At 45.4% G+C, this 24,479-nt stretch overlaps 1 protein-coding gene across 1 annotated transcript in view; it reads left to right on the forward strand.

The window, feature by feature from the left end:
• Positions 1 to 23,425, forward strand: part of il17rd (interleukin 17 receptor D) — a gene marked incomplete at its 5' end in the record, with an annotated part of 24,640 nt that extends 1,215 nt beyond the window's left edge. Inside the window, 7 exons of the mRNA XM_084339119.1 lie at positions 828 to 1,012; positions 5,314 to 5,429; positions 6,935 to 7,180; positions 12,314 to 12,680; positions 17,845 to 17,993; positions 19,957 to 20,273; positions 22,823 to 23,425. Coding sequence (XP_084195245.1) covers positions 828 to 1,012; positions 5,314 to 5,429; positions 6,935 to 7,180; positions 12,314 to 12,680; positions 17,845 to 17,993; positions 19,957 to 20,273; positions 22,823 to 22,947 — 1,505 coding nt within the window. The 3' untranslated portion in view covers positions 22,948 to 23,425. The remainder of the gene's footprint in view (positions 1 to 827; positions 1,013 to 5,313; positions 5,430 to 6,934; positions 7,181 to 12,313; positions 12,681 to 17,844; positions 17,994 to 19,956; positions 20,274 to 22,822) is intronic.
• Positions 23,426 to 24,479: the final 1,054 nt, after the last annotated feature.

The raw sequence follows: 24,479 nt of genomic DNA on the forward strand, positions 1-24,479 counted from the left end.
AAAATAACAGAGCAGATTAGAGTATCATAGAACCAAACAGACTAGAATGGAATATAACAGATTATTACATGGCGTTTTCACATTCGCCGAAATGCTTGCTTGTGATTGGTCAATAGCCCCCCGACAGCGGTCATTATTTTTCAATAATGACCGCTGTTTTTTCAATAATGACCGCAGTGCGCAGCTGTTGGCAATCAAGCCCACATCAGTGCAGCAAATCAGACACACCTGCCGCGCTGCACTGACAGACAGCGGAGTGTCAGCGGAGCCAGAACAGAGGCTGCCCCGCGATAATAATAATCACTTTATTTGGGCTGACAGAGCCACAGAACAACTGCGATTTGTCAAATGAATTAGGTATATTGTTAGTAAGTTAGCCATGTAATAAGCGGGATAATGTATAGCCTACTCGGTCATTGTCGCAAAATAATTGACCTTCACTACGTTTAAAACACCTCGGCGCGGCGCCTCGGTATTTTAAACTCCGTGTCGGTCAATTATTTTGCGACAATGACCTCGTAGCCATACATTATCCCTAACTTATACCCCATTGTATAGACTCTCTCTCTTCTCTCTCTCTCTCGCTCTCTCTCTCTCTCTCTCTCTCTCTCTCTCTCTCTCTCTCTCTCTCTCTCTCTCTCTCTCTTTCTTTCTCTCTCTCTCTCTCTCTCTTTCCACTCCAGCTGGATGAGGAAACCACCACATTGTAGGAATAAGATTGGAGTCGAGCTTAGAATGAAATAGTAAAACGGAGTTAAATGAAGCAGAAGAAACACACTAAAACCCCATAACCCCCCCTCTCCCCCTCCTTCCCTCCCTCCCTCCAGAGAACATCTACAGCCAATTGGACGAGGAGAGCAGCGAGTCGTCCAGTCAGAGTGCAGCGCTGAGCACCGAGAGGCCATGGCCCCGCCCCAAAGTCTTCCTGTGCTACTCCAATAAGGACGGTCCCAAACACACAGATGTTATACAGAGCTTTGCCTACTTTCTACAAGACTTCTGTGGTTGTGAGGTAAGAGACAGACAGACAGACAGACAGACAGACAGACAGACAGACAGACAGACAGACAGACAGACAGACACAGACAGACACAGACAGACACAGACAGACAGACAGACAGACAGACAGACAGACAGACAGACAGACAGACTAGAACCTTCTCCCCTGTGTCTCCTCTACCCTGTCTCCCTCTCAGCCTTCCTACTGTCTCAAGAAAGAAGCAATACTAAGGGGAGTGGACTGCCCACTCTCTCAAATAAACAAACTAACAAACAGAAAGCAGATACGATTGTATGTCTGACTTCCTGTGGCCGTATCACACATCACTGTTATACAGACAGTTTCCCATTTTGTACAATACTGGCTGTGAGGGTATGGATGGAGGATGGATAGATGGATAGATAGATAGATAGATAGATAGATAGATAGATAGATAGATAGATAGATAGATAGATAGATAGATAGATAGATAGATAGATAGATAGATAGATAGATAGATAGATAGATAGATAGATAGATAGATAGATAGATAGATAGAGTAGCTGTGTCTACCATGGTACTAAGAGTTTATATTCCCATTGCGCCCTCTACAGGACACTAATATGAACTGCAGGCTGCCTGTGTGGAAGGAGGGGCTATTGTTAATAGTTTATGACTTAGTACGCTTACTCGTTATTAAAATGATACCTTGACATTTTGAATATATTTGAACCTGCGGGAAAACATGTCTCCCAAAACCCCTGGACCGCTATCATGTTAGCACCCGCTCTGGGAACCACTGTTCTAGGTTATTGAATATAAAGTATTGTTTATATTTGGGTAGGGATGCCCCGATCGATCGGCCACCGATCGTTATCGGCCGATAATCAGTATAAATATGCGATCGGGGAATTCCGATAATTAGTCATATTCGCCGATCGCGGAAACTGATCAAGTGGATATCTCACTCGCTTGTCTCAGACGCACAGGACCTGCAAACTGCTCCTCCTCCCTAGCCCCGCCCGTACCCGTGTAGAGTTTGTAAACAAAGAGGTGCGGCTCCTCTGCTCGAGTCTGTAGTGCATTCGACCTGAGCTAACGTTAGCTACCTAGCTATCGTTACTGTTTAAACAAAATTACCCAGTCAACTATTCACTTTTAGTAGGCATTGTCTAACGGTATTTAGCCGGCTAGCTACTGATAGCTCCGGATATCAACAAATGCCCCAGGAAGTCCAGTAGCCCATGTTGATATCTCCGTTAGCTTGCGTTAGTTCACGGTTCAAAACGAAATGTCCGATTGAACTAAATAGTTGTCTTAACGTCATCTAGCCGGCTAGCAGTAGCTACAGATAGCTCCTGATATCAATGTCTTATAACATTGATTGAATGCGTATTCGAGCTGAGGGCTTGCTGAATGTGAAATGACCAAAGCATAACGTTACTAAGCTAATTAGCGTTAGCTGCTAATCCTGGAAACGCTCAAAGCACCGTCAGCGAGTCCACAAAACCAGTTCCATTAGTGAGGAAAGGGGTTATATTAACGAGGCTTGACAACAGGGGTTCAAAGATAACTTCACGTTTATTGGCTATTGGTTTATTTATATCGCTTCATGCATCCACCAGGCTCCGTGTGTTCTGTGTTGACATCTTAGTCTGTGTGTGACATCATCAACTACGCGACTCAGACGGAGATGCATCCAGCTGCAGCGCCGGAGAATCCTTTTTTGAGCTAGGGCTACTAGAGTACACACAGACAGTGGAGCTGTTTGCAGATAGCGAGCATTTTGACTTGTTGCGTGGTGGCGATGTCTCGCAGATAATACAAGTACAAGTCTAATTATATAATATATATATTTTATTAAAAAAAAAAAAAAAATTTATATAAAATAATTTTTAATTTCTTTTTAATCAAAAACGATCGGTATCGGATCGGTATCGGCCGATATGGCTCACGACGATCGGTGATCGGTATCGGTGGCAAAAAACGTGATCGGGGCATCCCTATATTTGGGGATACACTGGGCTTTGGGTATCGACCGATAGTATTTCTTTTAATGAACAGTACTATAGACTTGGTCATTGGACAAAAATATAATACATTTTTCTCCATTAGTGAGAGTTAACTTGTCATGTTGGCACATTAGACGTGTTTCTCGGTATCAGATACGCTCTACCTCCTCCGGCCGCCTCACTCCTGTCCGAGCTCCGGGAGGGTCGTCAAGGACAAGACGCCTCTTCTCGGTCCTCCTCGCTCCACGATGGAGGAGACGAACCACAGACAGGACAGCAGCCGAAACCCCACCGATCTTTCACCGTTGACTAAAGGCACACTTCTTCAATCAATATCAAAAATGAAGATTTCTTTTATTTTTATAAAATAACCTTCTTACTGTCCTCTACCATCATGCACTCTTCCTACTATACTAACATGTCTCTACTACTATGCACTCAACACTGCAGCGCCCAAGTTTCAGCACTTTGATGAACATTGTTACTCAGCTGAAAGAGTCGTACCCTTCCTGCTGACTCATGTCGTACAGAACTTGTTAGTCGCTTTCGATAAAAGCAGCATGCAATTTTTTTTTTAAGAAAAATGTATATTGCTATTAAATTTTAACCCGGTATTGAACCGATATCCGACAGCAGTATCGGTGCGTCCATAATGACTTCACTTCACATCAAACCTTTGTTTCAACTCGTTAGGAAGCAGAGGCTTCCAATGATGAGTTACAAGCAACAGAAGGGGATGCACCGAATATTCGGCTACCGAAGATTATCGTCCGAAAATGGTTAAAAAGGCTCTTTCGGCTTTCGGCCGAAAGGGTTTTAGCACCGAAAATATATCACCGAATGTCAAAGAACAGGGTTACGTAACGTTCGTAACCTAAAGTGTTGTTGTGATGACGTAATCAAAACTTGGCTATGTGTAACGTGAGCAGCTTGGCAGCTCTTCCTGCGTTCTGCAGCCTGTGATAACTAACTCCTCTTGGGAGTCGCGCTGTTTCTATGTAAACTCCGCGAGCAACGCATCCAATAAATGCGTCTTTAACATGCTTTATATCCTCGCCATTACTATATGCCCGTCGCGGTTAAAACCTTTTGAACTAACGTTAGCGTTAAGCTAGCTAACAATGCTTCCATTCCTCTTTGACCCGTCTCTCGTAAGCTACGTCATCCCCCGCTAAGAGTCACGGGAGATGTAGCAAATACAACAGTCCTGTGTGTGTGTCTTTATGCAGATCGTTATGCCGTTTTAAAGCACCTTGGCTTTGTTCTGAATGCACTTTGTTGTAGTTATCCTACAGAGAAAAGAAAATGCACTTGACTTTAATGCACATTTTGTTGTATGCAAAGAGAAAATGTTTAAATTGTACAATCTTTCAGCAGTCAGTCTAGAATTAATATATGCATTCAAAAGTGCTGAATACATTTTTTATGGGCCCATAATAGTGATTATGAATATTATTTAAGATTTTTTTTGCCATAATCAGGTAGCTGAAAAAAATAAAGAAATACATTATATATATATTTATATTAATCATTTTCGGCCTTTCGGCATTCGGTTTTCGGCCAACTGTTTCCTATTTTCGGTATCGGTTTCGGCCAAGAATTTCCCATTCGGTGCATCCCTAGAAGATATATATATATTTCTTTAACCAGGAAAGTCACATTGAGATAAAAAAATCTCTTGAGAGACCTGGTCAAGACAAGCTGCAGCAAAGGAATACAAAAGTTGCACATAAATAAAATTACACAAATACACTAAACAACCAATATCAGAGCCAGAGGCAACCTAGCGGGGCAGGCAGCAACATTAGACTATTAGGGCAAATCAAAACAACAACAGACCATTGATTCAACCTCTAGTCCCTTCATGAGGCATTTAAAAGCATCCAGTGATACACAGTCAGAGAGTTTGTGGATCTGTGGCAGCACCTGGAGACATGTGTTTATAATGCTGTGGCAACTCCTTCCCTCCACTAGTCTGAGGGTCCACCTTGGGCGAGTGTTAGTACCCTCTCTACTAGCCTCCCTACCCAGGGATACAGGGTGCCGCACTGCCTTGTGTGTGTGCGTAGGGATACGCAAAGGCTAAGGGGAGAACCCTGAAAGAAAACCGCACTGCCTTGTGTGTGTAGGAATACGCAAAGGCTAGGTCCTCACCGACGATGGGGTTACCTGTAAGGAAGGGCATCCGATGTATAAAACTAGCTACAAACCAAAAACGATGACTCCAGTGGCGTGAAGTCATCGCGTCGTCCAACCTCACTGTAGTGGGAAAATAGGGACGTAAAACGAAGAAGATGATGATGATGATGGTTCTCCTTCCAGGTGATCCTGGATCTGTGGCAGCACCTGGAGATCTGTAAGGAGGGCCAGATGTCGTGGCTCAGCAGGGAACTCGATGAAGCCGACTACATCGTCACTGTCTGCTCTAAAGGACTACGGTATAGCTTCTCTTCTGTTCCCATCCATCCAGTTCTATTCTTTATTATCTTTTGTATTATCTTTTTCCCCCTTCTTTTTCCGTTTGTCTCCCCTCCCAATGTTAGTCGTTATGCCAATTCCCAATCCCCTTCCTGGTCGTTGCGCACTCTACCCCCTACCGTCGGTCTGGGAGGGCGGAGACTATCACATGCTTCCTCCGACACATGTGTAGCCAATCAACCGCTTCTTTTCACCTGGCAGCGCGGACTCTCACTGGGAGAGTGTAACGTGTGGAAGGATCACACTACCTCTCCCAGATCCTTCCCTTGCTGTGCAGGCGCCCCGACCGAACTGTAGGAGTCGCTGTTTTACAACGACCAGGACCCACCCACGCCGGCTTCCCACCCGCTGACACCCAAGCCGGAGGTACCACAGCCGGATTCGATCCCATTGTCTCTGTGGTGGTAGACAGACGCTTAGTCCGCTGCGCTACCCGGCCGCCCCATCCAGTTCTATTCTACTTTACTCTGTTCTCCTTCCGCCTCTAGTTACCACGTGTAGAGGACTCAGTTCTACTGTCATTGATTCTGTTCTACTCTGTTCTACTCCCTCTAGTTACCATGTGTAGAGTAGGGCTGGGGCGATAAAACAACAACGATAATTATCGCGATATATTTTAATAATCGATAATAAAAATAATATCGATATTTAATACATTTAAAAAAAATTTGATCCACTTTTTCTCCTTATTTTTCTATTTTTCTCCCATTCCAATTTCGTGTTTCCAATTCTTCCCTCCCCTGTCTTGAACGTTTGTTCGACTATGCCCCCCACTGGTCGGCTGTAGTGAGGATAGAAGCCTTGCATCATGTGTTCCCTCCAGGCTCCGGCACACGAGGAGGCAGCCTGTCACATCTTTTCGCCTGCCAGCGCGGACTCTCATTGGCCAGGTGTAACGCATGGGAGGCTCCTCTTTTCTAATTAAAAATACAGTTTGAAACCGTCTGTACACAGTAGGCTATGTGTGCTAATCAGAGCTAGTCTCCAGTCGCGAGTCACGGTGCATGTGTGCGTGCGGTGGTTTGTCCGCCAAAAAGGGGGCCTGTAACACTAAAGATGGCGGCAATGACAAAGAATTGCTGCAAACTAAACATACATTTGTTGTTTAAATAATAAAAAAATTATTTAATTTTTTTTAATACTAATAAAAATATCGTTAATTATCGATATCGAACGATATGACATTTTTTATCGCAATAAAAATGTTGGCCATATCGCCCAGCCCTGGTGTAGAGGACTCAGTTCTACTGCCATTGATTCTACTCTTCTATCTGTCTATCTGTCTGTCGTGTATGTTATGATGAATTGAAAATGGGGGACCCTGATGTAAACAAGACGAAAGTCTTTCTCTGGTCTGCAATAATTGTGTGTATTGAGCTGTACTGTATTGTACCCATTCTGCAATCTGTTAATAAAGTTTTCAATCAATCAATCAATCAACTCTGCTCCACGCCCCGCCCCCTAGTTACCACGTGGAGAAGAGTCGTCGTCGGGGGAAGACTCCCGTCAGTCGCCGTAGCAACAGCAGCAGCAGCAGCTCGCCCTCGGGGGGTGACCTGTTCGTCGTGGGCGTGGCCATGGTGGCCGAGAAGCTGCGGTTGGCCAAGCAGAGCGAGGGGGGCGGGACCCAGGAGCTGTCTCGCTTCATGGCGGTCTACTTTGACTACTCCACCGAGAACGACATCCCCACCATGCTGAGTCTGGCTCCCAGGTACCGTAATAACAACAACAATAATAATAATAATAATAATAATAATAATAATAATAATAATAATAATAATAATAATAATAATAATAATAATAATAATAATAATAACTTTCATGCACTGCAAAGTGTAGTTAGTAGGGGTGGGAAGCAGCAGAGGCCCCACGATACCATATTATTGCCATACTAGAGTCACAATATCGTAATATCACGATTCTGTTTTATCTATTAATTGATCGATTGATTGAAAACCTGTATTTATCCCCGTAGGGAGGTTCAGGTGTCCATCACAGCATCGACAGCAGTAATACATGTTAAGAACAAGGACACGCATAATAAATAGAGCTAAAAAAGTGGTGAAGGAGGGGAAAAAAAGGAGTATTTCAGGTTGTTATATAGATATTATATAAGATACTGTTTTCGGTCTGTTCACCTCATTTCTATTAATACAAAAAAGAAAAAAAAACACTTGGCGTCACTGTATATATTATCGGTATGCAAAATATTGAGCTTGCTGTATGTATTCTTCCCCCTCTAGTAGCTAGGAAGGTATTTCTTAGCGGGCGGTCAGGTGGCGTAGCGGAGATTGCGTTCGTCACCAAACGCCGGAGACGCTGGATTCGCCTGTTCGAATCCAGCTCACAGCTCCGGGGTTGTCACCAGCTTGGCTGGCCGTTCACACTAATACAATTGGCAGTATTAGAGGGTGGGAGAAGCTGGCGGGGTGGGTCCGGGTCGTTGTAAACAGCGACTCCTACAGTTCGGTCGGGGCGCCTGCTCAGCGTGGATAGGATCTAAGGGGGGTAGTGTGATCCTTCCACACATTACACCCTCTCAGTGAGAGTCCACGCTGGCAGGTGAAAAGAAGCGGTTGATTGGCTAGACGTGTGTCGGAGGAAGCACGTGATAGCCTCCACTCTCCCAGACCGACTGTGGGGGGTAAGTGCGCAGCAACCAGGAAGGGGATTGGGAATTGGCATAACGACTAACATTGGGATGGGAGAAAATCGGAGGAAAAAGGAGGGAAAAAAAGGGAAGGTATTTCTTGTGAAAACACTCCGGGACTCATGTAGGCCTGTCACACTGGCAGCTTCCTTGGAGCAGGTAGGGTTCAGTGCCTTGCTCAAGGGTAATTCAACAGGGGTGGACTCATTGGCTCCTGCAAGTCTTATTTCTTATTTCCTGGACAGATTTCACCCTGCTGCACACTCTGGCCCTCCCCCCATTCTGTGATGTCACACTCTGCCCCCTCCCCCCAATCTGTGATGTCACACTCTGCCCCCTCCCCCCAATCTGTGATGTCACACTCTGCCCCCTCCCCCCAATCTGTGATGTCAGAGTACCTAGAGTCCTAGACAGACTATGATAGTACCTCCACTCTGACATCACAGATTGGGGTTTAGTTTAGTTTAGTTTAGTTTATTAGGATCCCCAATTAGCTACAGCATTGCAGTAGCTATTCTTCCTGGGGTCTACAAAACAACTTACACTCTGACCGTGCAACGTAATACTTGCATCATAACATGATATTACAAGTAAACATGACAAAAGATGCTGTTTTAATACAATTTAAAATCTTATTTTTACTGTTTTCTTGTGCGATATGTTTAGGAAGTGAATTCCTTTCGTGCATAGTTCAGTACATAACCGTTCGTTTGATTTAGTTTTGTTTCTTTTGGTAACATGCCGTTTCCTCGTATAGTGTGTCTGGTTGAGTATTCATGTCTATTTAAACTGAAAGATAATTTCTATTAAAAATAAACTGTGTTTTTGTTATAGAGGTGTTTCTGATAAATACAATTAACGAATAGAGTAACCTGGGGGTGGGGCAGAGTGTAATATAAACCACTAGGGGGCAGCAAAGTGACCCTCTTTAATAGTAGATACAAGATACAAGATTCCTTTATTGCCACACAACCAGGTTGGTGGTATTCGTGATCGGTACAGAGTGTATTGAAGCTCTACAGTCAGGGGCGGACCTAGCACATTTGGCGCCCTAGGCGAGATTCACCACTGCGCCCCCACCCCCCCCCCAAAATCAAAACATCGCCGCACTACCAACCGGTTAACCCTTTTCACTGCGACAATACACAGAAGGTTAACCCTTTCACGACCGTCGGTTGTGTGATAGTAAAGGGTTAACCCTCCGTTGTGTGGCAGTGAAAGAGTTAACAGTTATACAGTAAAGTACTGCACCTTTATTTTTTACAAGCAAGAACAAGAGCTAAGAATAAATGTAAAGTGCACACTAAAGAATTAAAACAAACAAACAACTTAGCTAACAATCAATAATAACAATAACAAACAATAAAATAATGTGCAAATTTGCTTTAAAAGAAAATTATTTATTGTAAAATGTTACACATATTCAAAATATAATATGCTAAATAAACAAACAAATAAATAAAAATTACAAATTCACTTTGTCTAAAGAACTATTTACATTCCACTCCCTATCATCACACTTCAAGGTTAGCCTGTAGCTCCTACTGGTTTCCATTTACAGTGCAATCCTTCTGGCCTTCCTCGCTGCAAAGTCATCAATCACATCAAATTGTCCAACTCCTGAGCCAGCTCCTTCCCATCCAAATCAGATTGCCCTCCATGGTTTAAGGTGTGTACAAGTGCCTCTGCTTGCTTCATCAGCTCTTCAGGGTCCGAATGGCGGTTGGGAAGAAGCTGTCCTTGAAGCGGGTGGAGAGGTGAGAGGATGGACTTGAAGCGCCTCCCTGAGGGCAGGGGCTGAAACAGGGGATGTGCTGGGTGTGAGGCGGAGGGGCTGAAACAGGGGGTGTGCTGGGTGTGAGGGGTCCTTTGTGATTTTTCTGGCGCGGGTGGTTGTGCGGGAGGTGAAGATGGAGTCCAGGGAGGGAAGGTCACAACCTGTGATTTTGGAGGCCTTGTTTATGATGCGCTGAAGTTTGTGAATGGAGTGTTTTTGCACAGAACCGTACCAGACTACGATTGATGAGGTGAGTATGCTTTGAATGATGGCAGTATAGAATTGGACCAGCAGGTGGCAGTTGCCTGAGGAAGTACAGGCGCTGCTGGGCCTTTTTCGTGACGGAGGTGATGTTGGTGTCCCATTTTAGGTTATTGTTAATGTGGGTAACGAGGAATTTGAGTGAGTCCGTCAGGGTTATGGATTGGTCAGTGATTGATAGTGGGAGTTTGTGTGATTTTTTGGCAGATCTGAAATCGATGGCTATTTCTGTAGTTTTGGAGGTTGTTGAGCAGGAGGTTGTTGATGGAGCACCATCTCGCTGCTCTGTCCACCTCTCGCCGGTATGAGGTCTCGTCGTTGTCTGTGATCAGGCCGAGGATGGTGGTGTCGTCTGCGTATTTAAAGATTTCTACTGAGCTGTCCAGGGAGATGAGTTGGTTGGTGTAGAGATGGAGAAGAGCCAGGGGGAGAGGACGCAGCCCTGTGGGGCACCAGTGCTGAGTGTCAGGGAGCGGGATGTGAGACTTTTTGGGTTCTATTGCTGAGGAAGTCAAGGATCCAGTAGTTGATGTTCATGTCCTGTAGCTTGGAGAATAGTTTATTGGGGGAGATAGTATTTTAAGGCTGAGCTGAAGTCGATAAACAGGATGCGTGCGTAGGTGTTGGGGGTTTCCAGGTGTAGGAGTGTGTGGTGGAGTACCAGGCTAATGGCATCTTCTACTGACCTGTTGGCACGGTAAGCGAATTGGTATGGGTCTAGTTGGAATGATATGGAGGATTTGAGGTAGTCTAGGACCAGACGCTCAAATGACTTCATTGCCGTAGATGTGAGGGCTATGGGCAGGTTATTTTGGTGGATTTTGGGACTGGGATGATGGACTGTTTAAAACACTGTGGGACTGGGCGGCTAAGTGGCGCAGTGGGCAAGGCGCTCGCCACTAGTGCAGGAGATGCTGGGTTCGAGCCCAGCTCTCGGTATTGCTACCAGCTTGGCTGGTCGTTCATACTAACACAATTGGCAGTGTTAGGGGTGGGAAAGCTGGTGGGTGGGTCCTGGTCGTTGTAAACAGCGACTCCTACAGTTCGGTCGGGGCGCCTGCTCAGCGAGGAAAGGATCTAAGGGGGGTAGTGTGATCCTTCCACACGTTACACCCTCTCAGTGAGAGTCCGCGCTGCCAGGTGAAAAGAAGCGGTTGATTGGCTAGACGTGTGTCGGAGGAAGCACGTGGTAGCCTCCACTCTCCCAGACCGACTGTGGGGGGTAGGTGCGCAGCGACCAGGAAGGGGATTGGGAATTGGCATAACGACTAACATTGGGATGGGAGAAAAACGGAGGAAAAAGGAGGGGGAAAAAGATTAAAAAAAAAAAAAAAAACACTGTGGGACTGAACATTGGCTTAGTGAGGAGTTGTAGATGTCGGTGAATACAGGGGCTAGCTTTTCTCCCTAATAACCCCTCCCACCCACCAAAGACCACTGCAACACTTCCGGTGAGAGCCTTGACGTAAGTGGTTGTAGCTACGGCTGTGGGGGCGCTGGAGACATGATCCAATATACTTCTCTATACGCCTGAGTCTCCCGAACACGAAAAGACCAACCCCAAGTCGATCTGCACTTTCCAGGCCGAGCTATAGTCGCTTTTCCGCACCTACTCCCCAAACTCTGCATGCGCAGATTGCCCAGGGAGTGTGTCTGTTTGGACAATACTTCTATTCTATTCTATCTCCGGTCAATGGTCTCCAACTACACACCCTCAAGACCCCTCCGCTCTGCATCTTCTGGCCGCCTCAGACCTACTCTTATCCGAGCTCCGGGAGGGTCATCAAGGAGAAGTCGCCTATTCTCAGTCCTTGCCCCACAATGGTAGAACGAACTTCCCACCACAGTTAGGACAGCCGAAACCCGTCCAATCTTTCGCCGTTGACTAAAGACACACTTCTTCAATCATTATCTGAAAAAAAAAATAATAATAATAAAAATAATATATATATCTAACCCTAACTAACCTTACTGTCATGCACTTGTCCTAATAAACGAACCTACACTGTAGCACTCAACACTTTGATGAACATTGTTACTCAGCTGATAGAGTTGTAGCCTTCCTGATGACTTGTCGTACAGAACTTGTACGTCGCTTTGGATAAAAGCGTTCAGCTAAATGACAAAATGTAAACGTGTCTCCTCGCTCTGTCCAGGTATAAACTCATGGACCAGCTCCCGCAGCTGTTCAGCCGCCTCCACTCCGGTCAGCCGGGTCTGGCGGAGCGGGAGCCCCAGCAGCCGCTCAACATCTCCAGGAGGAACTACTTCCGGAGCAAGTCGGGCCGCTCCCTCTACGTGGCCATCTGCAACATGCACCAGTACATCAGCCACAGCCCGGACTGGTTCCAGAGGCAGCAGCCCGGGGGGGGTCCTGCCACCGCCCCCTCCTCTCCCTCCTCCCACCCCTGCTCCCCCTCCTCCTCCCTCCCGACGTCGGGTTCCCCTCCCAGGCCGTGCTGCTCCTCCTCTTCTTCGTTTCCTCCCAGGGAGAGGTTTGACTCGGGGCTGGTGCTGAACGAGGTAGGAACTTAGCTACACCACAGACTGTGGATGCTTTCAAAACTCATCTTTTTAATAGAGCCTTCTGTTGATTTTTATCAAATTTTTTGCTCCACACATTTTATGTTCTTTTATCAGTTTTATTTATTCTATGTTTCTCTTACTCTGCTACTAGTTTTAGTGTTATTTTGACTCCTTGCTAGCTTTAGTCTTGCCTATTTTTAAATTCTTTCTTTCTTTTACTCTTGCTAGTTTTTATGTTCTTTTAAAATGTAGCGCTTTGAGATTTTGTCCACAATTATAAAGCGCATTACAAATCAAATATATTATTATTATTATTATTATTATTATTATTATTATTATTATTATTATTATTATTATTATTATTATTATTATTATTATTAGTGCTTAATGAGGTAGAGAGTTAGTGCTTAATGAGGTAGAGAGTTAGTGCTGAACGAGGTAGAGAGTTAGTGCTTAACGAGGTAGAGAGTTAGTGTTTAACGAGGTAGAGAGTTAGTGTTTAACGAGGTAGAGAGTTAGAGCTGAACGAGGTAGAGAGTTAGAGCTGAACGAGGTAGAGAGTTAGTGTTTAACGAGGTAGAGAGTTAGAGCTGAACGAGGTAGAGAGTTAGTGTTTAACGAGGTAGAGAGTTAGTGCTGAACGAGGTAGAGAGTTAGTGTTTAACGAGGTAGAGAGTTAGTGTTTAACGAGGTAGAGAGTTAGTGTTTAACGAGGTAGAGAGTTAGAGCTGAACGAGGTAGAGAGTTAGTGCTGAACGAGGTAGAGAGATAGTACTTAACGAGGTAGAGAGTTAGTGCTGAACGAGGTAGAGAGTTAGTGTTTAACGAGGTAGAGAGTTAGTGCTGAACGAGGTAGAGAGTTAGTGCTGAACGAGGTAGAGAGTTAGTGTTTAACGAGGTAGAGAGTTAGTGCTGAACGAGGTAGAGAGTTAGTGCTGAACGAGGTAGAGAGATAGTACTTAACGAGGTAGAGAGTTAGTGCTGAACGAGGTAGAGAGTTAGTGTTTAACGAGGTAGAGAGTTAGTGCTGAACGAGGTAGAGAGTTAGTGCTGAACGAGGTAGAGAGTTAGTGTTGAACGAGGTAGAGAGTTAGAGCTGAACGAGGTAGAGAGTTAGTGTTTAACGAGGTAGAGAGTTAGAGCTGAACGAGGTAGAGAGTTAGTGTTTAACGAGGTAGAGAGTTAGTGTTTAACGAGGTAGAGAGTTAGTGCTGAACGAGGTAGAGAGTTAGTGCTGAACGAGGTAGAGAGATAGTACTTAACGAGGTAGAGAGTTAGTGCTGAACGGTAGAGAGTTAGTGCTTAACGAGGTAGAGAGTTAGTGAACGAGGTAGAGAGTTAGTGCTGAACGAGGTAGAGAGTTAGTGCTTAACGAGGTAGAGAGTTAGTGAACGAGGTAGAGAGTTAGTGCTGAACGAGGTAGAGAGTTAGTGCTTAACGAGGTAGAGAGTTAGTGCTTAACGAGGTAGAGAGTTAGTGAACGAGGTAGAGAGTTAGAGCTGAACGAGGTAGAGAGTTAGTGAACGAGGTAGAGAGTTAGTGTTTAACGAGGTAGAGAGTTAGTGTTTAACGAGGTAGAGAGTTAGTACTTAACGAGGTAGAGAGTTAGTGTTTAACGAGGTAGAGAGTTAGTGAACGAGGTAGAGAGTTAGTGTTTAACGAGGTAGAGAGTTAGTGCTGAACGAGGTAGAGAGTTAGTGAACGAGGTAGAGAGTTAGTGTTTAACGAGGTAGAGAGTTAGTGTTTAACGAGGTAGAGAGTTAGTGTTTAACGAGGTAGAGAGTTAGTGCTGAACGAGGTAGAGAGTTAGTGCTGAACGAGGTAGAGAGTTAGTGTTTAACGAGGTAGAGAGTTAGTGTTTAACGAGGTAGAGAGTTAGTGCTGAACGAGGTAGAGAGTTAGTGCTGAACGAGGTAGATAGTTAGTGTTTAACGAGGTAGAGAGTTAGTGCTGAACGAGGTAGAGAGTTAGTGCTGAACGAGGTAGAGAGTTAGTGCTGAACGAGGTAGAGAGTTAGTGCTGAACGAGGTAGAGAGTTAGTGTTTAACGAGGTCGAGAGTTAGAGCTGAACGAGGTAGAGAGTTAGTGCTGAACGAGGTAGAGAGTTAGTGCTGAACGAGGTAGAGAGTTAGTGCTGAACGAGGTAGAGAGTTAGTTAACGAGGTAGAGAGTTAGTGCTGAATGAGGTAGAGAGTTAGTGTTTAACGAGGTAGAGAGTTAGTGCTGAACGAGGTAGAGAGTTAGTGTTGAACGAGGTAGAGAGTTAGTGCTGAACGAGGTAGGGAGTTAGTGCTTAACGAGGTAGAGAGTTAGTGTTTAACGAGGTAGAGAGTTAGTGTTTAACGAGGTAGAGAGTTAGTGCTGAACGAGGTAGAGAGTTAGTGCTGAGGTAGAGAGTTAGTGCTGAACGAGGTATGGAGTTAGTGCTTAACGAGGTAGAGAGTTAGAGCTTAACGAGGTAGAGAGTTAGAGCTTAATGAGGTAGAGAGTTAGTGCTGAACGAGGTAGAGAGTTAGTGCTGAACGAGGTAGAGAGTTAGTGCTGAACGAGGTAGAGAGTTAGTGCTGAACGAGGTAGAGAGTTAGAGCTTAACGAGGTAGAGAGTTAGTGCTGAACGAGGTAGAGAGTTAGAGCTTAACGAGGTAGAGAGTTAGTGCTGAACGAGGTAGAGAGTTAGTGCTGAACGAGGTAGAGAGTTAGAGCTTAACGAGGTAGAGAGTTAGTGCTGAACGAGGTAGAGAGTTAGTGTTTAACGAGGTAGAGAGTTAGTGTTTAACGAGGTAGAGAGTTAGTGCTGAACGAGGTAGATAGTTAGTGTTTAACGAGGTAGAGAGTTAGTGCTGAACGAGGTAGAGAGTTAGTGCTGAACGAGGTAGAGAGTTAGAGCTGAACGAGGTAGAGAGTTAGTGTTTAACGAGGTAGAGAGTTAGTGTTTAACGAGGTAGAGAGTTAGTGCTGAACGAGGTAGAGAGTTAGTGCTGAACGAGGTAGAGAGTTAGTGCTGAACGAGGTAGAGAGTTAGTGTTTAACGAGGTAGAGAGTTAGAGCTTAACGAGGTAGAGAGTTAGTGCTGAACGAGGTAGAGAGTTAGTGTTTAACGAGGTAGAGAGTTAGTGTTTAACGAGGTAGAGAGTTAGAGCTGAACGAGGTAGAGAGTTAGTGCTGAACGAGGTAGAGAGTTAGTGCTGAACGAGGTAGAGAGTTAGTGCTGAACGAGGTAGAGAGTTAGTGCTGAACGAGGTAGAGAGTTAGTGCTGAACGAGGTAGAGAGTTAGTGTTTAACGAGGTAGAGAGTTAGTGTTTAACGAGGTAGAGAGTTAGTGCTGAACGAGGTAGAGAGTTAGTGCTGAACGAGGTAGAGAGTTGGCGCTGAACGAGGTAGAGAGTTAGTGTTTAACGAGGTAGAGAGTTAGAGCTGAACGAGGTAGAGAGTTAGAGCTGAACGAGGTAGAGAGTTAGTGCTGAACGAGGTAGAGAGATAGTGCTGAACGAGGTAGAGAGTTAGTGCTGAACGAGGTAGAGAGTTAGTGTTTAACGAGGTAGAGAGTTAGTGCTGAACGAGGTAGAGAGTTAGTGCTTAACGAGGTAGAGAGTTAGTGCTGAACGAGGTAGAGAGTTAGTGCTGAACGAGGTAGAGAGTTAGTGAACGAGGTAGAGAGTTAGTGTTTAACGAGGTAGAGAGTTAGTACTTAACGAGGTAGAGAGTTAGTGCTGAACGAGGTAGAGAGTTAGTGCTGAACGAGGTAGAGAGATAGTACTTAACGAGGTAGAGAGTTAGTGCTGAACGAGGTAGAGAGTTAGTGTTTAACGAGGTAGAGAGTTAGTGCTGAACGAGGTAGAGAGTTAGTGCTGAACGAGGTAGAGAGATAGTACTTAACGAGGTAGAGAGTTAGTGCTGAACGAGGTAGAGAGTTAGTGCTGAACGAGGTAGAGAGTTAGTGCTGAACGAGGTAGAGAGTTAGTGTTGAACGAGGTAGAGAGTTAGAGCTGAACGAGGTAGAGAGTTAGTGTTTAACGAGGTAGAGAGATAGTGTTTAACGAGGTAGAGAGTTAGAGCTGAACGAGGTAGAGAGTTAGTGTTTAACGAGGTAGAGAGTTAGTGTTTAACGAGGTAGAGAGTTAGAGCTGAACGAGGTAGAGTGTTAGTGTTTAACGAGGTAGAGAGTTAGTGTTTAACGAGGTAGAGAGTTAGTGCTGAACGAGGTAGAGAGTTAGTGCTGAACGAGGTAGAGAGATAGTACTTAACGAGGTAGAGAGTTAGTGTTTAACGAGGTAGAGAGTTAGTGCTGAACGAGGTATGGAGTTAGTGCTTAACGAGGTAGAGAGTTAGTGCTGAACGAGGTAGAGAGTTAGTGCTGAACGAGGTAGAGAGTTAGTGCTGAACGAGGTAGAGAGTTAGTGTTTAACGAGGTAGAGAGTTAGTGCTGAACGAGGTATGGAGTTAGTGCTTAACGAGGTAGAGAGTTAGAGCTTAACGAGGTAGAGAGTTAGTGCTGAACACGGTAGAGAGTTAGTGCTGAACGAGGTAGAGAGTTAGTTCTTAACGAGGTAGAGAGTTAGTGCTGAACGAGGTAGAGAGTTAGTGCTTAACGAGGTAGAGAGTTAGTGCTTAACGAGGTAGAGAGTTAGAGCTGAACGAGGTAGAGAGTTAGTGCTGAACGAGGTAGAGAGTTAGAGCTGAACGAGGTAGAGAGTTAGAGCTGAACGAGGTAGAGTTAGTGCTTAACGAGGTAGAGAGTTAGTGCTGAACGAGGTAGAGAGTTAGTGCTGAACGAGGTAGAGAGTTAGTGCTGAACGAGGTAGAGAGTTAGTGCTTAACGAGGTAGAGAGTTAGTGCTTAACGAGGTAGAGAGTTAGTGAACGACGTAGAGAGTTAGTGCTGAACGAGGTAGAGAGTTAGTGCTTAACGAGGTAGAGAGTTAGTGCTTAACGAGGTAGAGAGTTAGTGAACGAGGTAGAGAGTTAGTGAACGAGGTAGAGAGTTAGTGCTGAACGAGGTAGAGAGTTAGTGCTTAACGAGGTAGAGAGTTAGTGTTTAACGCGGTAGAGAGTTAGTGCTTAACGAGGTAGAGAGTTAGTGCTGAACGAGGTAGAGAGTCAAACATGTACCAGGACACATAAAACACAACAACTCTACATAACGCACTTGTCCCTTGTCCAGGTGGTGGTGAGGACCCCGTCGTTGGAGGGGGAGGGGCTTCTGCGGAGGAACATGCTCCTGTTGGCCCCGAGCCCTGACCCGAGTCCTGGTCCCGGTCCCGGCCCCGGCCTGCCCCACTGTTCCTTCTCTGGACCCAGATCCAATTCAAGGTCATTCCTGTTACTTACTAACCTCTCTTAACACGTTCAGCGCCAGCCGCTTTAGTTATCCTTCTACTCAATGGGCCAGCGCTGTAATGAGATAGGGATTTTCACTGTGCGTCGCCGTGTTTGCAGGGCTATATCTATATTCTATATTATAGCTATGGAGACAATACTATGGCTCATTTGACATTAACTATCCATCGTTCAACATGTGAAAAAGAATAAATTTTCATGTATACGTTCGTGTGTTATACCGTGGTGAATATTGTATCGTTTCAGAGTGATCCTGGCTAATTCCTGGTAACTGTGTCATGGAGCGATATGTGAATTTTGCTCTGACATGAAGTGGCACAAGATATGCCTCAAGTGTGCTGAACGCGTTTCGAAGTGCTGGGATGAAGCGATTTACTTGGCTTGGTCTAAATTCTCCGCCCGGATGAAATTAGATGTGACACACAGGGGGAAATAAGGTTTCAAAGGGTGGGCGATACTGCCACCTAGCAGGATACGGCCGGTATTGCACTCTCGGGATCTCAGAATGATTTCCTATGGTAACACGAGGTCCGTGAGCCTGAAATGAATAAAAAAATCGAATAAAAGAAATAACGGCAAAAACCTGACTATACTCTGGTATGGCGCTCAACCACTGGCGAGATAACCCGACTTTACTCGGGCATGGCGCCCAATGTGTTAAGCATCACCCCCAAAACTGGGCCATTTTTGTTTTAGTTTTTGAGGACTGCAACATTTTTATTGCAACGCTTAGCTTTATACTTTATACTTATAGCACATGCATGAGCCTGGTCTCTTTTGAAAGGTAACATTCTGAAGTTACTAAAGCAATGAAATAGAGTAACAGAGGTTTGAACTTGAGTTGAACTTGAACTTGTGTACTCACATTTCAATTTAGTGGTTGCCAGATTCCTGTTTTTAAGTTCTAGCATAGAGGTATGAGCTGGAAAACACTGCGGTTCCATAGCCTGAAGTCGTATGTAGTACAGGTCCAGATTTTATAAAAATCCGTTCAGAAATTAGTGCTTGAGAAGGTTTTAGAAAACCGTGTATACATTTTTTTTTAAACGAGCAAATCCAAAATGGCTATCCACCTCTGTGCGTTCTGAAGATTCTAATTTTCGCTCGTCGACTTTCACCTACTTCCTCCATTCGCACCCCACCAACGTGGGGTATCGTTGAAAGCAGACACTCGTTGGCTACAACGCTGACCAATCATTTTCGCCATCGGCAAGGATTGGTCAGTTCTGGAGCGTATACAGTCAGACGTGGTCATTTGACTCGCTGCCTGTAAAAAGACGCTCGCCTGACATATCGCCACGTAACTCGAGAACCGAGGCACGGAATTGGTCGAGTGAGGTGGCGTTCGAAAGGCGGCAAATTCAAGTTTCGAACGGTATATTACGAAAAATGCAGCCCCAGGCCGGTAGATGCTTGCAAAGTGCCATGACATGCACACGAGTGCGACCCGGGACGTATATACGACCCAGTGCACGTTAAGAGGCTAACTTATTCGTTGGCTTTGTATAGACCTGTTCGCTGTATACACACATACCTCGTTCGAGCCAATCAGCAACACGGACGGAGTCACGTGACTAAGTTGCCCCCTACCTGCGCTAGCTGCTGCGCTAAAACAGTACGACGGGGCTCTATGGAGAAACCATGACAGTCTAGCAGTCTGACCCCTCCTTGTGTTCCGCTCCTAGCAGTCTGACCTCTCCTTGTGTTCCGCTCCTAGCAGTCTGACCTCTCCTTGTGTTCCGCTCCTAGCAGTCTGACCCCTCCTTGTGTTCCGCTCCTAGCAGTCTGACCCCTCCTTGTGTTCCGCTCCTAGCAGTCTGACCCCTCCTTGTGTTCCGCTCCTAGCAGTCTGACCTCTCCTTGTGTTCTGCTCCTAGCAGTCTGACCCCTCCTTGTGACCTCTGACCTCTGACCCCTCCTTGTGCTCCGCTCTCAGGTCCAGCTCGGGAGCTTGTGGAAGGACACACGGAGAGTCCTCCTCAGCTCCTTCCCTCCGGCCCTCCCCTCCTCCTCCACCCCCCCAGCCAGAAGGAGGAGCCGCCCCCCCCTCCCCTCCTCCTCCTCCACCCCCCCAGCCAGAAGGAGGAGCCGGCCCCCCCTCCCCTCCGGAGCTCCCGCCCCCACGTGACTCGGGGATCTACGATTCGTCGGTGCCCTCCTCTGAGCTCTCCATTCCACTGATGGACGGTTTGTCACATGACCAGGCGGACTCCTCCTCCCTGGCTGACAGCGAATCGTCTTCCTCTGGCCTGGGTGAGGCTTGTTGCCGATTGGTTTGAAGGGATACAGGCTTGGCAGGGGTCTAGATGCTACAGTTCCCTGTGGCCATTAACACTTTGATCGCCAGGCTTAAATTCATAATTTACCATCCTCCGCCAGCCCTATTTAATATGGAGAAGTTCCCCTTCTTTGCAGGGCTATAACTTTTTTAATTGTATTGCTAAATTGACATTACTATGGCCCATTCAACGTCCTATATCTATTGTTCAGGGTGTAGCAACGTTATACTTTTTCATTCACATATTCATACTAAAATACGGTCTAAAGTATAAGTATGTTTTTATCGTTTTCTGCAGCTTTCTCCAGAACTTGATTTATAGCTCCAAATGCATTATATTGATGATGAAATACAGTTTGATAGGAATCTGCGCGAGATAAAAAATGTCAAATGGACGTGCTTCTAGAAGTTACTACTGATCATTTGATGTTGACCGGATGGGGGGGGGGGGGTCGTTTATAATTCCGTGGCCAACGTTATATGATTCATCTAGTGTGGGTGATAAGATCATTAGAGCAGTTAGTATCGAACACGTTAAAAAATAACGTTGAATCTTACTGTAGCTTCCTCATAGCGTTGGGCGATTAGCGTGGAACAGAAATTTTCCTATTATGGGATGTAGAAATATGCGATCCATTTCCAGGTTGTATAACAGTATATACGTCCAAATCATGTTGTTTATCGAGTTATTTGCAACCGATCGATGTCCAGTGTATCAAGATGGAGTCCCGCTAACGATAGCGAGTGCCCGGACGAAATATGGGCGAGCACCACTTCCGGCGCATCACTTCCTGTCTGGGCGATCCGCCTATCGGCCACCAGATGGCGCTCTTGAACCGTTGGAGAGTTGAGAGGGGATCATCAGTATATCTCAAGTGTCCGGGGGAGAAATATGTTTCGATCACAGATTTTAGAAATATTGATATCAAAGACGTGGTACGGCAGAAGGAGCATGGCGAGGAAAGACGTGGTACGGCGGTTTTGGCGACCATAGTGTTAATGGTTGAAGACTCTTTACTGTGTGTTCACACCACAAGTAACTCAGGAACAGCAGCACTGGAAGTATTTTCTCCAGAGAGCCAGAGAACATATTAACAATAATAATATATAACATAACAATATTATTCTCCGTCCTCGCTCCACAAGGGTGGAACGAACTACCCACCATAGTCAGCACAGCCGAAACTATTACTATTATGTACTACCACTATCTACTATGTACTATGTTATGTTGTGGAATATTTAAAATGAGCCATGACAGTGAACTGTAGACATGAGATAGAGTCAGTTGTATATAAAAACATAGAACATAGTTTAATATCTGTGCTTCCACAGAGATCAGTTTATAGAGAGACACACATGTGTACACACAAGCATCTGACCAGAAAGTGACCAAGAGGTCTGGTCAGAACGTACATTAATACACAATTGAAATGATGTACATTAGACATCCAGATATGGCAAGAAAGGTAAACAAAATATGCCCTAGTTAGGGAGTCATAACAAAGATTAGCTATGGCCTTGCTATGGCTCACACTAGGACTGAAAGAGATGCCAAATGTCATCTCTCCCCAACCTTGGTCGTTGTTAATAATAGAGACAGTCAGACTGTCTCCTAGTGGCTGAGCTGTTATACTAGTTGACCTAACTAGTCAAGCTGTACAGAGGTTTAAACACAGATGGACATAGATAACATTTCCATTACAGTTACTATCCCTATACTACTACCTACCACGCTAAATTATGTCTATACTACTACTACTACTACTACTACTACTACTACTACTACTACTACTACTACTACTACTACTACTACTACTACTACTACTACTACTACTACTACTATTATTATTGCTACTGCTACTACTGCTACTACTGCTACTACTACTACTACTACTACTACTACTACTACTACTACTACTACTACTACTACTACTACTACTACTACTACTACTACTACTGCTGCTGCTGCTGCTGCTACTACTACTACTACTACTACTACTACTACTGCTGCTGCTGCTGCTACTACTACTACTACTACTACTACTACTACTACTACTACTACTACTACTACTACTACTACTACTACTACTACTACTAACACTAACAGTTCAACACTGTTTGAAGAACAATGCCACTGACTGACCCTTAGCTGCCAGAGATGTACCTGACTTGTTTGGATAAAGGCGTCAGCTAAATGACTAAATGTTGACTGGTGTTGACTATGGTCGCCTCCTTTCCTCTTCTTTATGTGCGACGTACATACAAGTATAGTACAAACATACAAGCATAGTACAAACATACAAGCATAGTACAAACATACAAGCATAGTACAAACATACAAGCAGAGTACAAACATACAAGCAGAGTACACGTATAATACAAACACACAAGTATTAGTAACATGCTTGTGTGTATATGTGTCTCTGTGCCTGTGTGTGTGTGTGTGTGTGTGTGTGTGTGTGTGTGTGTGTGTGTGTGTGTGTGTGTGTGTGTGTGTGTGTGTGTGTGTGTGTGTGTCAAGGTGACGAGGAGCCCCCTGCTGGCGTGTCCCTGCACTGCAGCATTGCCACGGTATGTAAAGCAGAGCTGCACCACCAGCGCCCCCTGGAGCACAGCGAGGGACTCACGCCTGTTGCACCACTCTAGCGCCGCTCGCCACCCCATGGGGCACACGTTCCAATGTGCCAAAGGGGACCTACGGAGGGCACCACCACGCAGGGGGGGATGTGACGTTCTTCTCACCCCCTTCTTGTTGGAAGTCATCCTTGTGTCACCTGTGGAGGTGGACCTGATCATCCAGAACATCTTAGGGTCACGAGAGGACTTATCTCTGGCTTGGGTGGAACCCCATAACCCTGGCAGTATTAGTGCCTCGCTTTTGCCAATTGATCTACACAAGGAATGGAACCCCCAACCCTGGCAGTGGGGTAGTACCGTGCTCTACACCCGTTGAGCTACACCAAGTGAGAAAGGGAGATGAGAACACCGACGGACGGGAATAGAAAAGGAGCCGATTTGCTCTCAGACAATGAGCAGGTTGATCCCTTTCACTGCCACACGACAGCGGGTTAACCCTTTCACTGCCACACGACAGCAGGTTAACCCTTTACTATCACACTACCGACGGTCCAGACCGGTTGGACTCTATCCTGGGGGGGGGGGGAACGGACCTGTGAAGACATGGAGGGGAGGGGGACACACCACATGGATGTCATTTGCCAGAGGATTAGGCGAATCCACGGTATACGTCAGTACTACCCTGACAAATCTGAATTTGGAAGAAAAAAATCCTCTTTTCTGAATTGAGGGAATAGAATGATTTGACCGCGGCCCCTCTAAGGACACTAACCGGGAAAACCGTACGACCGTTGACGGTGCGACCCCGTGTTGTCACGGAGACCGGCGGCGGAAGTACAGTACCAGCCAAGAGATGTTTATGAATCTTTTTTGTCTTTGTGATGTTTTCCCTATCGCAAGGTTTCCCTCTGATTTTTGTACGTTTTCCAAAGTGTTTCTTCTCGGGAGGCAAAGCAAACTGGACCAAATGGAATCGCAAAGCCGATCACTGGGGGGGGGGGGGGGGTACAGTTTGTACCGTTATTATTAACAAACATTTTTGTTTACTTTCGCATTAATCGCTGGGGTTTGTGTGAGGCTCAGGCTCAAACATATTTGTTGAAAATAGTACTGTTATTAACAATTTATCATTGGAAAATAATTAAGGTTAAGGGTAACCCTTTCACTGCGACACTACAGAAGGTTAACCCTTTCACTGCGACACTAGAGAAGGTTAACCCTTTCACTGCCACACTACAGACGGTTAACACTACAGAAGGTGAACCCTTTCACTACCACACTACAGACGGTTAACCCTTTCACTACCACACTACAGACGGTTAACCCTTTCACTGCCACACTACAGACGGTTAACACTACAGAAGGTGAACCCTTTCACTACCACACTACAGACGGTTAACCCTTTCACTACCACACTACAGACGGTTAACACTACAGAAGGTTAACCCTTTCACTGCCACACTCCAGAAGGTTAACCCTTTCACTACCACACTACAGACGGTTAACACTACAGAAGGTGAACCCTTTCACTACCACACTACAGACGGTTAACCGCGTCTGTAGTGTGTTCGTGAAAGGGTTCACCTTCTGTTGTGTGGCAG

Source organism: Notolepis coatsorum (assembly GCF_963971535.1).
Source record: "Notolepis coatsorum genome assembly, contig: SCAFFOLD_339, whole genome shotgun sequence".
Classification (NCBI taxonomy): Eukaryota; Metazoa; Chordata; class Actinopteri; order Aulopiformes; family Paralepididae; genus Notolepis; species Notolepis coatsorum.